The sequence below is a fragment of the Mizuhopecten yessoensis genome, unplaced genomic scaffold (assembly GCF_002113885.1).
Source record: "Mizuhopecten yessoensis strain PY_sf001 unplaced genomic scaffold, ASM211388v2 scaffold3091, whole genome shotgun sequence".
NCBI classification, from domain to species: Eukaryota; Metazoa; Mollusca; class Bivalvia; order Pectinida; family Pectinidae; genus Mizuhopecten; species Mizuhopecten yessoensis.
In genome coordinates this window covers 817,895-834,622 of record NW_018404871.1, presented here as the reverse complement: position 1 = coordinate 834,622, position 16,728 = coordinate 817,895, and the positions used below count along the sequence as shown (strand labels likewise).

The 16,728-nt window shown below is 37.6% G+C and overlaps 1 protein-coding gene across 1 annotated transcript in view; it reads left to right on the top strand.

Annotated features, from left to right (window-relative positions):
• Positions 1 to 469: 469 nt before the first annotated feature.
• LOC110446979 (serine/threonine-protein kinase greatwall-like) overlaps positions 470 to 16,728 on the top strand; it is a 19,554-nt gene continuing 3,295 nt past the window's right edge. Inside the window, exons 1-11 of the mRNA XM_021492338.1 lie at positions 470 to 510; positions 2,351 to 2,412; positions 3,587 to 3,687; positions 4,365 to 4,456; positions 6,443 to 6,582; positions 8,285 to 8,373; positions 9,288 to 9,391; positions 10,788 to 12,518; positions 13,049 to 13,337; positions 14,340 to 14,453; positions 16,122 to 16,223. Of these exons, the coding sequence (XP_021348013.1) occupies positions 490 to 510; positions 2,351 to 2,412; positions 3,587 to 3,687; positions 4,365 to 4,456; positions 6,443 to 6,582; positions 8,285 to 8,373; positions 9,288 to 9,391; positions 10,788 to 12,518; positions 13,049 to 13,337; positions 14,340 to 14,453; positions 16,122 to 16,223 (2,845 nt within the window). The 5' untranslated portion in view covers positions 470 to 489. The remainder of the gene's footprint in view (positions 511 to 2,350; positions 2,413 to 3,586; positions 3,688 to 4,364; positions 4,457 to 6,442; positions 6,583 to 8,284; positions 8,374 to 9,287; positions 9,392 to 10,787; positions 12,519 to 13,048; positions 13,338 to 14,339; positions 14,454 to 16,121; positions 16,224 to 16,728) is intronic.

Genomic DNA, 16,728 nt, shown 5'->3' with positions numbered 1-16,728 from the left:
CATACTGATCTCAAAATGATTAACAGTATTTTTGCTTGAAGCCCGGGCCAAAATGCTTTATTATTATGTAATCTGAAGACAGACTGACGACCTCTTTCGTCAACATGCAAACTGTATTACTCATCAAAACAATTAATATTTAAAAAAAACCAATAGGCTACATGAACATTAAAAACATTTAAAAATTAATGTAAAAAATATGCTTGAGGTTACGTACCGTGTTCCTAATCATTAATATTTAAGCGAAACTGGCAATAATTACCACCACAAGATCAGATATCGTTATATAGAATAGAAAGTTTTATATAGGTTCGAAGCGATTGGGGCGATAAAGAATTTTAGTTGTCACACTTCGGGCGATGTGAAATAAAGTTGGGGCGAAAAGGTCTGGGGCGAAACAGTTTGTTGCAGGTGCCCGCTTATTAATGTACAACGTACAGAGTTATTGCCCCTGGCAGACTTTTCAAAACTGGACCGTAAACATTAAAAATGGCGGTTGATCCAAAATCGGTAAGTTGTTCTTTTACGCATGTCACGTTTATATTTGAATTGAGGCGTACGCCACTAAGCTGTCTTTTGTAAATGGTTGATATTAAGTCAAAGATAGAATGACAACACAATCTGCTTTACATTTTGTCTTTTCAGTACTTAATTTGGTGCTGTAATTTTTAGATAGTTTGTGTGTGTTTCGGGGAGGGGGTATCGCCAGGGGGTAGGCATACAAGCCATTGGGTAGCCTAGAGATATCGGGCCAAAAGTCCTTGTTACATTTGGAAGCAAATGAGAATGACATTGATAAAAACATATCAATAAAAACATTTATAAAATACATCAGGGCACGGTGGCCATATCCACGACTGACAGGATGCACCGAGCCAGAAGAATTCCTAGAAATTCCCATCAGGTCCAATACCAACAGCAATACTCGAAAACACTAATTAGACAACAATATTTTTTCCTCGTACCATACTAAACTGGAACAAATTACCATCGGACATCGTTAATGCACCCACTTTCAACTCTTTCAAAACATCTTTTTCCAGGCACACCTATAAAATTGAAGATGCAGAGTAATTAGTTACTTCAACATACTTAACATAATAATTTTCCACTTCTCTTCTTTTCCCCCTTTTCCCAACAAGCTTTGTCGGTGGGGGCTGCCCAATCACTGGCTTGCTCGGACCTCTCTCTCGGACTCTCCTCAAACTAATTAAATTCTCCTTCTCTTAACTTTAACTAAGTGATTATTTATTAATTATTTTGTGATGTATATAGTCTGTCATTTGTGCTGCATAAACCTAACTTTGTGACAAAATCTTCAATTAGTTGAAGGTGGTCACTATATGGTAGAACTAGAACATGATTTAGAATTTCACAATATCCCTTTTGGCGGAGACCTCCCCCTCCCCAAACACACACACACCATTCCTTTTCGTGATTTAGCACCTAATGTCACAGAAAAAATAAAATAGTATACATTTTTTTGAGAGAAAGTGAAGGTATTTACTTCAGAATTGCATAGCAAGCAAACAAAGCTTGGTGGAAGTCGGTCATGGCCAGAATCTTTTGCATTGTTCATGTACTTTTATCACATAAATTCTGATTGATTAGTGTTTCCAGACAACATCTTTCCTACTTATGTACAAATTTTCTCCAAATTAGTATAAAGTCAATGTCCAAGGACCATGCAAAGTTTGAAGATAAAGTAAGAATCTAGGCCATACAATATTTATCCTACATATACAATAATCCTAGTAGTCTGCCTACTGTAGTAGAGACCAACACATAATCTCTGACTCAAAGTGGGAAGTGAGCTTATTAATAACAGGACAATGGGATAAAATTTGTTGACATTCCTAATGAACCGTGACAGTGTGGACTAGCACTGTATTACCAGGCATTTGATGCCCGTGTTTTCCCAGATAAATCATAAATTCGGAAATTAATTGATTCTTTCCAGAAATAGTTAATTATTTAATCTTTACATACAAACATGTCACAGTAGGAAGCACATATGCATTAATTCAACAAATTTGCCAAAAAAAGTTTTTTTTTTAAAAACCTGCTGATTTTCGAATTTTAGAAGGTTCCTTGCCTTTCAAAATGGCTTCCAGCTCCGTGTTGGCCCTAAATGTCATCATATGGAGCACAATTTACCTCCAATGAACCTTTTTTATGTAATTCTTTGTGTTACATACAATAGTAGGGTCATAATCACATGACCAAAAATATACAAAAAAAACAACAACAAAACCCTGACCTAACTACCCTAGTTTTTTTGCCAATGCAACCCTAAACAGACTATATTTGTTTTGGCCTTATTGTAATTGTGTTTCTTCATTTCTTTCAGCATTTAAATACCAGTATAGAAGACTTTGTGTTTGTCAAGCCCATTAGCAGAGGAGCTTTCGGGTAACACCTTTTGTTTCAATTGTTTTTTTGATAAGCTGGTTTGAGGTCAAGAGCACATTGTCAGTTTTTAAAACTTGAATTTTATAATCAGAGGATTCAGATGTCTTATCTTATATATATATCCATAAAGAAAAAAGTCTACATAGTACACATTCAGCAGTGAAGTGTTTATTCCTGTTTCATTGAAACGGCTAAATACTTTGATTAATTACACTGGTGAAAAACATGAAAATGCTCCACCCATCAGCTGAAACAAGTGTACTCCTGGTGTTCACCAAGAAACCAGGAGGTATGGTAGTCTAGTGGTAAGATGCCGGGCTCGTGACCGAAGGGTTGCGGGTTCGAATCATGGCACTATGTTGCATCTTTGAGCAAGACACTTTGATTTACTCTGCTTGTTCCAGTGTACTCAGCTGTAAATAAGTATGTGGTTGGGCAGTGCTAGAATTGTTGAATGCTAGAGCTCTGTGAGCACCGAAATGGCAGCACCGGCTGTATGCTCCCCAGGGAGATATTGGCTGGTTACAAAGGCCCAATTAATATATAACCACGGATAATAATGTGTGAACTGCTTTGAGACGGCCTACGAACTAGGTTGTGATAGAGCAGTATATAAGAACCTCAAATTATTAATTATTAATTAATATTATATAGATGATAAACATTTTTCTTCATCCTCATTTGTTAGGTTATATATGATCACATGCAGATCAGTGATTTGTGGTACATGTATTGACTCAGTGTTACTATTTTTAGAAACAGCAGGTTAATAGTCTCTTTATGACATCATTTCCATTGTAAATTCATAATGCTTGGTGCCATATGAAGTACTTTCCTCCGTATAATTTTCATATAAGTATTAATTTATTCATACATAAAATATCCATATTTCCTTTCATAACAAATAAAACTTTTATTTTTGTGAGTATGTGGTTACACGGACTTCACCTTGGTCAATATCACTTTCTCAGGTTCATATAACCACATATTCACCTCGACAAAAGTCCATAATTGATAATTCTTTTTTTTATTAGTATGAGGGACATGTTGGTGAATTGTAATTCAATACAAATAACAATATGTTAAAAGTTCAACTATGAAATTTAGGTAGTTGATATTGAACATCGTTTCTGCTTAACAAATTAAGTATGAGTGGTTTTGTTTTAAATTTCAGCAAAGTTTTTTTAGGCTACAGAAAAGACAACCCAGAAAAGTATTATGCCATCAAAGTTATGAAGAAATGTGATATGGTCAACAAGAACATGGTTGATCAGGGTGAGTGTTTACTCTGAGCTCACTCATAAAGGCTTAAGGGTATTCATCGTTATTTCATCTTAGCCCTTTTCATTCTCAAATTATTAGAAAAAGATATCCTGTGTCTTTTGCATTACTGGTAAGCAACTGAAAAAAACATTGCTACCCCTGAAAAATACATTTACTTAAATAACTTAATAATTATGTAAAAAAAAATCTAAAATTATTTTATAATCAAAATAGTTAATTTTTGGGATATTTTGGTTTAGTTAAAAGTCTTTTTTATCTTGAAAGTATTTTGCCGATTTCATCTGATATCTTCTCAATTTGTAATCAACCATTAACTGCAAATAGAGAAAAATCACTTGTACTTTCAATGAAAACCCATGTTTCATATCTAAAAAAGTTCTACCATAATTAATTTTTGCAGAATAGTTTATTTTAAAATGATCATGACTGTACCCAGTAATATTGTTTTTCCACATATGGGATACAACAGGGAAAAATATCACTAAGAATCGGGAAACAATTTTGTATATAAATTAAACTTTGCACAATTATCAGGAGTCTGATAATAAAATATGATTTTAATGGTTGTATCGTCAGATGTTTTAAGTAGTTCAAATAGCTGTATGTTCATTCAAAAAAAGAGTTGCAAATGTGAGATCTTGTTTGCAAATGTTTGATATTTTTTGCAGTGCTAGCTGAGCGAGATGCCATGGCTGTCACCAAGAGTCCTTTTATCGTCCAGCTGTTCTACTCTCTCCACTGTCAGCAGAATATCTTCCTGGTATGACATGGAAATTACAGTCTAGCCTGATTTTTGTGTCTTCACAAATTATTTTCTTATATTCCCAATTATTTTCTCTTTTATTCGTTCGCTTAGTTGTACTTGTACCAGAGAAAAAAGCAAATCTAGTAACTTAAAGCATATTTTATTGACAAAAAATACCTGTGCGCAAGTCATTCAGAATGAACATTAGGGTAGGTCAATTTAAGTCCGCATAAATCTTATTCTACATTAAAGAATTTTCGAGAATTGGTAGGACATTTTGTTTTCACTTATACTAAATTATGTTGGATAGTATTTGACTGCATGTGTCTCGATTTCCCTGTTAGCCAAGGGAATTGATGATGTTATTGATATTATACAAATTCTGAAATTTGAAATGGTACATTGATTCATCAAAGACAATTGATCAAGACTAAAACTTAGAAAATAGTACTAGTTCTGTCTTGTTTGTGATTGTCAGGAGACCATGACCAGGTGTGGAGATACAGTTGACAATGTAAATGTGTGTTGACAACTCGTCTTTGTTTGTCAAGACCTCTGACCAAATTTGCATTTACAGATGAGATCTTTGTATAGACAGTGTAGATCTATCTTGTCTGTGAGGTAGTCGGAGAAGGTTTGAAGTTTCATGAAAATACTTTTGTTTAGGAGGCAGAGTAGTCTAGTGGTAGCTAGGACACAGGGCTCCTGACTAAAGGTTTGCAGGTTTTGAATCATGGCACAGCACTGTGTTGTATCTTTGAGCAAGATACTTTACTCCGCTTGTTCCAGTCTACTCAGCTGTAAATGAGTATGTGGTTGGGCAGCGCTAGAAGTTTTGAATGCAAGCTGTGATGGCAGCTGAAATGGCAGCACCGGCTGTATGCTCCCCCGGGAGTTGAGAAAGATGTTGGCTGGTTGCAAAGGCCCTATAACCATGGGTACTTATTTGTGAACTGCTTTGAGACGACCAATGAACTTGGTTTTGATAAAGCAGTAGATAAGAACCTCAAATTATTTTGATTATTATTAAACATGGAATAGATCTGTGGTAGAGTATTTGTGTTTGTGAGAATGGCTGACCAAATGTGGAGATACAGGAGAGGTCTAAGTGGCAGTGATGTGTTGATACTAACTCATATCACAGTCAGCTTTGATCAGCTTCTTTGTCTGCTATGCACCAGGTCTAGTAAACCATGGCACCAACTTCTTTGTCTGTAGTCACACCAGGTTTAGAAAGCCATAAGGTCAATTTCTTTGTCTGTCGTCACACCAGGTCAAGTAAGCCATGAGGTCAACTTCTTTGTCTGTAGTCACACCAGGTCTAGTAAGCCATGAGGTCAACTTCTTTGTCTGTAGTCACACCAGGTCAAGTAAGCCATGAGGTCAACTTCTTTGTCTGTAGTCACACCAGGTCAAGTAAGCCATGAGGTCAACTTCTTTGTCTGTAGTCACACCAGGTCAAGTAAGCCATGAGGTCAACTTCTTTGTCTGTAGTCACACCAGGTCAAGTAAGCCATGAGGTCAACTTCTTTGTCTGTAGTCACACCAGGTCAAGTAAGCCATGAGGTCAACTTCTTTGTCTGTAGTCACACCAGGTCAAGTAAGCCATGAGGTCAACTTCTTTGTCTGTAGTCACACCAGGTCAAGTAAGCCATGAGGTCAACTTCTTTGTCTGTAGTCACACCAGGTCAAGTAAGCCATGAGGTCAACTTCTTTGTCTGTAGTCACACCAGGTCAAGTAAGCCATGAGGTCAACTTCTTTGTCTGTAGTCACACCAGGTCAAGTAAGCCATGAGGTCAACTTCTTTGTCTGTAGTCACACCAGGTCAAGTAAGCCATGAGGTCAACTTCTTTGTCTGTAGTCACACCAGGTCAAGTAAACCATGAGGTCAACATCTTTGTCTCAAGTCGCCGCACATTTATTGCTTGTATATCTGTATTTTATAATAAGATAATGTTTCTAAAATATGACTTGATATTTGATTTGCTTTCGTTCTCCAGATCATGGAATACATGATTGGTGGGGATGTAAAAAGTCTGCTGGTCGTCTACGGCTTCTTTGATGAAGATATGGCACTTATATACGCAGCGGAGGTGACACTGGCTCTCCAGTATCTGCACTCCAGGGGCATCGCTCATAGGTAAGTATCTACACTCTAGGTATCAATCTCTTACAGTTAAGTACCTATACCCCAGAGTCATTACTCGCAAGTTAGTAAATACACTCTAGGGCTTAAATTTAACATTTATTATACTGTACCAGAAAATCATTAAACTGTGATAAGTTTATTATACAAATGTAATTTGAACCAGGCATTTGTTAGCCCTCAACCAGTACTACTGGAGGGGACTATAGGCTTTCACTTGTAAGTATGTTATGGGAATGCAGAATATCACATAGCAAAATTTGGTCACACACCTACACTATATACAGAGTTATTGCCCTTTGTAGGACATATCTCATGCATATACTCTTGTCAACTACAAAGACAAAAGTTTTTATGCGATTACCTCTTGAGATCAGGGAGTGTCACATACTAACATTGGGTCTTGTGCCTTACTATATGTAGAGTTGTTGCCCTTGGTTTATTTTGATACCAAAAAATTCTTGATGTACTGTGTAACATATATTTACTATAATGTTAACAATACTTTTATTATACTGTGAAGCATCCATAAGTTGTACATTGAACTAGACATGAACGAGAAATACCTATATATATATTCAAAATGATAAGTTGATATTTTATGAGGTTATGATTATGAGGTGTTAGAATCAAGCTGGGAACAAGGAAATTGAATATATACATATCAATAGAAAGTTATTACCTTGTACTTCAATTTACAGTACTTATTTTGTCTGTGGATGGTTTATGAATATATATTCGTTAGTTGGATCGGAGAATGCATATTAGGTCTGTAGATTAAAGGGGCTGGTCGGGGAAAAAAATACAAAATAAATGGGTCTAAATGCGTTCTCTGGCCAAAAGTTATACCACGGCAATATGATGGTTGAGTTCTGCTTGCAATATCCAGTTTTGACCACTGAAATATCGGGGAAGCCCCGCGTAACTTTAGCGCAGATCTATTTATATATGTCACGTGGTTGTTTCCAAAGTGAGGCAGTGAAGATAACAACAATAGCACACCGTCTATCAGCCATGTCGGACTCACCTAGCGGACAAGACAGCAATACTATACGTATATAATTGTTTCAAAGGTCATGTATGATGCAAGTGTAGTATTCCTACCTATATGTTGTTGTTATATATAACGGTTTTGATACCTCGTGCCTGTAATGACTTTTGCATGCATCTTTTTTCTGTCGCCGCGATGTTTACATTTGGCCTTGTTGATGACGTGCATGCAGTAAAATTACATCACTGATCTGGGTCAATTGAGAGTTTTAGACTGTCAGGCGACGATTTAGGATTTCTTTAATATAATTATAATTTTTACTCTAAGGGAGTGAATTTCAGCAAAATTTGAATCGGTATATTTCATAAGAAGGTATTTTAAACATGTGTATGCCATTTAAGTAAATATGACATTTTTTCCCCGACCAGCCCCTTTAACTCCATCCAGATTAACCCTTTCAACCCTACGTAACTTTACCAAACTCTACCATGCATTGATCTGGATGAGTCCATTATGGTCTACAGTGGTGAAAGGGTTAACTGTTGCTGTCACACATCTGTGTCTCTATGACTATGGTTAGGTTATAATGGGACGATAACTCACGTTGACAGGAACATTGATTATGTGAAGACTATATAGATGTATATATAGACAACTCTTTGTTCTTTATAGCCTGATATTTAATCCGACACCTCTCTGTTCCAGAGACCTGAAGCCTGACAACATGTTGATATCGCCCGAGGGACATATAAAACTGACAGACTTCGGACTGTCCAAAATCCAATTTGAAGTGGGTAAGGTCAAATTAACAAAAAGTTCAAATGTTCATGAAAAAGTTATTTCTTCACTTTTGATGACTAGAGATTAATGTAAGTGTGTTTGTAAATCTACGATGCTTGTTTGAGCAGTTAAGATAGAAATATCTCAGGGACGAGGGATTAGCTCTAAATAATCTTCATTTTTCATAGGTGTATAGCTTCTGAGGGTGATGATTTTGAAAAATATCACCCATTCAATATACCCTCAAACTAATGAATCTAGATGCAGGAATGTCCTTATCCAGGTTATATAATAATAATAATATACAACATTTATATAACGCCCTATATAATTTGTAAAATTACTCTAAAGCGCTTTACAGCATATTGATAATAGTATTAGTTATACCAAGTACTTGATTTGGTGTTTAAGCTGTCTCTGTTTCCGTCACACAGGGACGACAAATTATCTTTATAAATTGTTTTTTGTTGTTGAGAAAACAGGTGATATTATTTTAGATGCGTTCAGAATGTTAAAAAATTTGGTGATAACCAAGGTTACTTGGTTGCAAATGGTGATTGGAAATTAAGAGAAAAATATGAATGATTGAAAAAATAGTGATTCCACTTACTTCAAATTACTTTGATATTGAGAAAGTTTTATTAAGTCTTTAATATACATTGTATATCCATCATATAATTTTGTCTTGATTGATTCACTTTCCTCTACATCCCATGGATCAAAATATGAATGATTTACAATACATTTACATGACTTACACTTCAACATGTACATCATATTAAAATAAGTTGTATGGTTTTCATGCTTACTTTTATAACTTACAGCTACCGGTATATTATTTCAAGTACAAATAAAATTAAAAGTTAATGTATGAATTTTGTGAGAATGCAAAATTTAAGTAAGTAAACATTTCTGTTTGCTTGCCTAGGGACATGTAAACTGGGAAAGACCCCCCTCCCCTACAGTAGTCACAGGATGGATTGCTTCCGCACCCCTGGCCAGATCCTCTCCCTCAAGAGTAACCTTGGATTTGTAAGTATCAGAGACATACCAACTAATGATACTTTGAGACACTGGTCAGTCAGCTTACTCTCTAATGAAATTATTTTCGTCTCGTCGCCACGAAGTAGCGGAAGCGAGACTTTTGTGTTGCTTTCAAGCAGCAGCGTCAATATTAAGTTTTTGTGTTTAAGTTAGTTTCACTGAAAGTATAACTGCTAGACCGACAAAACTTGGACCATAGATGCATATTAGGTAGTCCATCTCAACCCATGCATCAAATACTGGATGCAGCCTGCCGGCCTACCTTTCATGGTCCATTGACTTTGTCAGCATCTCCTTATCAACATTAATCTTTTGCATCTAAGTTAGTTTCACTGAAACTATAAGTGCTACCCAACCAAATTTGATATGTGCATTGATGGTCAAAGCGGGACACAGGTGAGACATATCAATCTGAATGGCATGGCTTGTTGCTACTCCAAGGCTACATTCGCATATCCCGGTTGAAACGGTACGTGAGGCGCAGGAATATTCCACGGTGAACGAACGCACTTGGACCGTCCTATAAGCAGAGCTAAAAAAGTACAGTTTTGGAGAATAAAAAACAATGTATCAAGAATATTATGCCCTTCTTTTCACGCGTCAACTGAATAACATAACGTATCTTAAAAACTACATGTGGCTTGACATTGTTTTAGAAAGAAATAACGCAAACTGGCAATAGTCAGCATGTTAATTTCGGCCAGGCACGTCTCGACCCCTCAATCTATACGTGCCTGAGGTCCTGAGGTCAGCCTCGGTTCAGATCTGTACCTGTCGTTTTCTTTACAGGTTCAACCAGTTCAACCGTTTCAACCAGATACGCGAATGTACCCCAAGGATGCTTGTTTAACTGATACTTTTAATACTTAGGAATTGTGGGATGGCTGTAATAATTGTTCTTGGTTATGTCATTTGACTGTGGTAAGGGACACGTATTTTATCACCCCTACATATTGTGTGGCGGTAAGGACCTGTATTTTCACGTGCCTGCATAATGTTTCTTGAGTTTGGCACAAGTATGGTATCGGGCCAGCATAATTTTACTTCTCTGTCTGACTGCCTGCAGTATTAGAGTGCTATTTGGTAAAATGTCGCGATATTTCCTCACAGCTGATTTACTGACTCGGCATATTGTGGTCTGGTGAGTTGTTTTCATCAGTTTAGTGTTGAGACACTGGTCATTTGCACTCTTTGCTTCACAGAGGAAACCAACATTTTAGAAAGCCGGCAAAATCAGTTTTTAATTACTGTTTGTGTTCAAAACAACCTTAGCATTTAATACACTATGTTCGTTATCATTGATATATATATCTTGGTCAACATTTTCAGTGTAACTGAAGTGTTTATTGTAGATGATTCTATATATGTTATGCCTGTTTTTCAGAATATCCCTTCTGCGAAAAAGGTACAAAATAACGTAGACAACATGGAGACCCCTGCCTCCAGACGTAAGCGTATTCCCCGAAGTCCTCTTGTAAACTTAAACACCAACTCTCCAAACGTGCAGCATTCCAAACCTAAGTCGCTGAGGGATCGTCTGGTGAGCCAAGCAACCAAGACACGCTTGTCGTCCTCGGCCTTGTCACTGCCTCCACCCGTAATGAGCTTGACGCCAACTCTGCAGGACTCGTTAAACTGGTCCAACAGTTGTAGCGAGGGAAGTTCCTTCCAAAGGGAGTCTTCACGTCGTTCCAGTCTGTTCGATGATCGAACTCTCAGCACACATAACCTGATGGCAATGGCGGAAAGCCACAAAGTGTCAAATTTCAGAAACATCAAGATAAGTGAAATTGTCACGGAAAGTTCGTTGGATTGGACGGGTAATCACAGTGAAGACACTGGGGATAGTATTTTCGAGAGCAGTATAAGTATTGATATGTCAGCAGACAAAAGTTCTGATTCAGTATTCTACAAGAAATGTCACGATGGCGAAGAGGATTGTTGTGAGGAAGACTGTTGTAACAGCCACCTGAAGGCTCCGTCACGACAGGAGAGCATGATGGACGATACCCCCCAGATGCACCGGTCTAACGAATCTGTGTGGAACTCATATGCAGCAAGGAATCTGCGATCAATGCGTCATGGGTCTTACTCGGAGGATAGCGACGAAAACGAGGAACCAAAGCAGAGGGGTGCGGTAATGAGAAAGAAAAGTTCAAAGTCTAGCTGTGGTAAAAGTAGCATACAAAGTGATGATAGTTCTACAAATGTGCGTCAGTTTCCCGGGCGAAGCAGGGACAGACGGGTGTACAGTTATCACTCGGACGAAGAGATGGACAATCTACAAAACAGTGAAAAAAGGCGCTGTAGCAGTGAAGGGCGAAACAGGAAACGACAGTTTGACAAGGTGGCCAGAAGTCCTTTGATAAAGAAAGTGTACTCTAAAACCGGCATCACACAGGAAATCTGCACGATGAAGTTGTATGGCGACGAGCACCGCCTAAAAAGGAGTAACTCTGAGAAATTGAACAGAGAATTAGACACGTACAATCTATGTCACAGACAATACAATACAGACAATTACAGAGACTTTGTGGATTTAACGTCAGAAAATCTAAAATCGGATGCTTGTGCAAGTTTATGCAAGGAAAACAACTTGCCTGAAAGAGTTCCCTCACGATCCTCTTGTTGTCGAAGACTTTCAGGCAAGCTGCGTTCAGAACAACAAAAACATGAACAGAAAATTTCAATGAAATGCTCTCTGGAGGAGGAGGAGGATGCACTCTTACCTTCGTCACTTTCTTCTCCGGATGTCAGTATGTCAATTTTGAACGATAAATGTGAAATGGCAGATAATTCAGAGAATATTTCACAAATTGTGTCCGATGTAGTTTGTGATTCTTTGACCGACATGGACCAGTCGGATGATCCTTGCACATCACTAAACAACAGTTCAAACAAAGAGATGAGTTTAGACCGAGAACCAGTGGCTGTAGAGGACAGAGAGTCTGACGCATCAGTCGGTGATTCTGAAGGGTCAATGGAGATGGATAACACATCCCCTGTAAAAAACAGTCATAAAAAAACGACAAGATTTCAGAGTCCGGAGGGCAGAAGTTCTGCATCGAATCCTGGTCTGGTACCACAGACACCAGATCCCTCTACTTACAAAAAGGTATTTATTCTGACCTCATCAAACATGAGAAAACTCCCATTTCTCTATATTTGGAAATTATAGCATCTGAAACAGAAAGTATCTTTAATTTTACGATAAGCATTCATGTTTTATTTTTTAAATCTCTCGGGTGCCTCAAATGTGTCAGGTATGATAAGTGTTTGTCTCGCCACCACTAAGTAGCGGAAGTGAGACAAAAGTGTTGCTTTTTCAGCAACGGCAGCGTCAACATTCAGTTTTTGCGTTTAAGTTAGTTTCACTGAAAGTATAAGTGCTAGACCAACCCAACTTGCACCATAGATGTATCAATCTTGTAATTAGGTAGAGCATCTCAACCCATTCATCAAATGCTGGATGCGGCCTACCTTTCATGGTCCATTGACTTTGTCAGCATCTCCATCAACATTATTTTTTTGCGTTTAAGTTAGTTTCTCTGATATGTGCATAGATGGTCAAAGTGGGGCATAGGCGAGACATATCAATCCGAAAGGCTTATTATATAGTTGTCGTATATTTTATTTCTATTTAAGGACCCTATCCAGCAGACACCTGTCATTCATCGCCCGACGAGACCCACACAGTCGCTGCACGCCCACTTTGCACCAGCTGTGTGCGAGACACCCGTCTCACAGATATCACGACAGGCATTTCCACCCGTCACCCCAGGCTACAGCAGAACACCAGCCAGGAACCTAATGAAAACTCCCTTCAAAACCCCTAAAAGTGTGAGGAGGGGACAAAAACCAAACACAGACGATCAGCGTATACTGGGTACCCCTGACTACTTGGCTCCAGAAATTCTAGAACAGAAAACACATGGTAAGAAAGTGAAAAGTCGAAATTGCCATAACTTCACTCTCTAGGTCAAAGGTCAGATAAGTGCAATTTTTTTTAGTAAATTGGACGGTATTTTAAATTTCTAAATAAAGCTATATGTCTTTTTGAGACCTCAAATATGTACTAGATCACTCACAGAAGATGTACAGTGAACTGTAAATTTATAACTTTCACCTCTAGTGCAAATTAAATGTGCATATTGGGATTTGTGATTTGTGACTTTTTTTGCTACGAGCTGACAACCTGCTGAATTGTCCAAGTGATATATTGATAGACTTACAGGAGAAGGTAAAAGGTTGGTGAAGCTGATTTGCCTGTGTCCTGTTATAGTTCATATTACATATGTGGCAGATTTTAATTGTACGTCGGATTACGGTTGCCTTCTAGCTTCAAGCTAGAGGGAATTTCCCTTAAGCTCAGTGGTAGAGCGTGCACCTGACTAGGAACCTGGAGATCGGGGGTTCGATCCCCAGTGGAAGCACACTATTCTCTTTCTTTTCAACAAAGTATCCCTCACAGGTTCTTCCACTATGGCTACATTCGCGTATTCATGGTTGAAAAGGTACGTGTGGCACAGAAATTTTCCACGATAAACGAACACACTTGGACTGTTCTATAAGCAGAGATAAAAATGCACAGTTTCGGAGAATAAAAACAATGTATGAAGAATAGTATGCCCTTCTCTCACGCGTCCACTAAATTACATAACGTATCTTAAAAATTACAGTTGACTTGACATTGTTTAAGAAAGAAATAACGCAAATAGGCAATAGTCAGCATTTTAGTTTCGGTCAGGTACGTCTGGACCCCTCAATCTACACGTACCAAATTTTCCTGAGGTCAGCCTCCGTCCAAATCTGTACCTGTCGTTTTCTTTACAGGTTCAACCATTTCAACCGGATACGCGAATGTAGCCTATAACTGTACTAATATTAGGTGACTGTTAATGAATTCTTCAGTGTTTCATCTATTCTATTTATACAGGGCCCACTGTTGACTGGTGGGCACTAGGAGTGTGTCTGTTTGAATTCCTCACCGGGGTACCACCCTTCAATGATCAGACCCCTGACCTTGTTTTCCAAAACATACTCAACAGAGGTAAGCAGTCTACAGAACTGGACCATGATCCTCTTCCCATATAGCATGGTCTGGTTTCTAAAAATACACATATGGTGAAAATGAAAGAATAACAAATCAAACAAAAGTGTGTTACAAACAATTCTATGATAAATGTGTTTTTATTCTCAACCCAGAGTCAAGTTCAATCAAATAATACATAGTACATGTAGATACTAGGGGCCTGGCTGTTCGTGTATGCGGAACGACCGGTTTGTCCGTTTTTAAATGTAACAGTTTCAGGTATAAATCCTGGCGGACCTGCAAATGTTTATACAGGCCTTGCAAGGCTTTGTCAAGGCTCGCCTGGAAGCAGCATCAGATTACTAGGTCCGATCTTATTTAAAAAAACGAACGACTGTGGTCTAACCGGTTCAACTGTTTAAACGAAAACGGCGTAAGTCAACGTCCCAAGGGAAGAAGCTCATGTAATTCTTTGATGTACCAAAAACAATTCTTCACAAAAAAAAAGAGGATTAATATACTCGGGCCAAGATATTCAAAGACATTTGATATGATAAGACCCAAATTTAAAGCTACTTGGTGATGCCATTAAAACCTTTTAAGGTAAATAAATAACTATAGAAAACGTTGAACTTTGACCTAAAGTTTTTGTAAAAACATTTGAGCTTGTGTTATTCTGTCTTTGCGTATTGCAGAGTTATCTTCTCTTGGGAGTAGGTATTGATTGTTACGTCATTGGTTTGTGTGAGAAATTTACGTTGTTTTCTCAAAAGTTGATGACGTTACTCTCACAAACCAATGACGTAACAATCAATACCGGCTCACAAGAGAAGATAACTCTGCAATACGCAAAGACAGAATAATTATGATGAAGATATACTAAAAATTAAGGTAAAAATTTAATATAATGATAATTTGAAACATTTTTTTTTTTTTATCTCAATATTTAAATTTCATTTTGTTAAGTTAACGTTGTATCCGTTATTTGATGTAACAGTTTTTCACACAGAAAACCTTAGATATAAACATCAAAGGTTTTACATTATGTATAACATGTAAAATAATTCAGTTTTGTAAATACATTAAGGATGTACTATGTGACTGTTCTAGACAACTTATTCACAAGTGTTTTGATTTGCAGAAGGAAAATAAATAGTATGATAAATCCTTCACTTATTTGTGTCTCTGTTAATAATTGTGATAAATTGACAGAAGATAGACCTTTCAAATGAGTGTGCAATTTATACCTCATTAAATATATATAAAAAAATGTTTGAATACTTTTGGACTTTCTTGTTGTTGTTGTTGTTGTTGTTGTTAACAAAATTATACAAATTCAAATCATCAGAAAAGATGTTAAAAAAATGCTTGATCATGTAGAAAGTCATCCTCTATCCTCCCCCAAAAAACCTATCATAATTAGAGGATAGAAGTCTATCACTGAAAAGGTTCCTTTAGCAGGAATGTAAGGTATATGTGCCAGAACAATGTTCTTACCCGGACAGTTTCGCTGACATTCTGCCAGCTTGGTCACTGGTGACATTAGTGATGTGAGTAACACACTTGAAAGAACATCAAAAGGAAGCTGAGTCCATTTGTAACAACAGAAACTTTACTAGGTCAGAGATTAATTTAAAAAAAATTGTCATGGAGAAAGCTGAAGTGCGACATTCCTTGTTGTTGTAGATATTCCGTGGCCGGAGGATGAAGAAGCCTTGTCGGACAATGCCCAGTATGTGATTGACGAGCTCCTGACTGTGGATCCTGACCTTCGACCCTCAGCCAAAGGTAAAATTCCCATTCTTTATCCAGTCTTAACAGGAACTAAACCTCACCTTATGTGATTTATGATGGTTGTAAGATTCATGTATGGATGTTTTTAGATGTATTCAATATATTTTTAATTTTCAGTGAAATGCATGTCCTTATAGAAATTACAAATTTGAATGACAGATGACCTCTCTCAGGAATTCCCTCCTTTTTTTAGGTCACCTGAGCTTTGCTCAAGTGACCTATTCCAATCACTTTCCGTCCGTCGTCGTGCGTAAACTTTTTACATTATCAACTTCTTCTCAAGAACCAGTGGATGGAATTTTTTCAAACTTGGTCAGAATCATCCTTGGTAGATGAGGCTACCAAATTGTAAAATTGGGATTCCTACCCCAACCCTAGGGGCCAGGGCGGGGCCCAAAAGGGAAAATTAACCAATATTTCAAAAATCTTCTTCTCCAGACTCAGAGGTATTACAGTCATTTTCTCTGCATGGATGGAAAGATCATCAGGGGCTTTATTT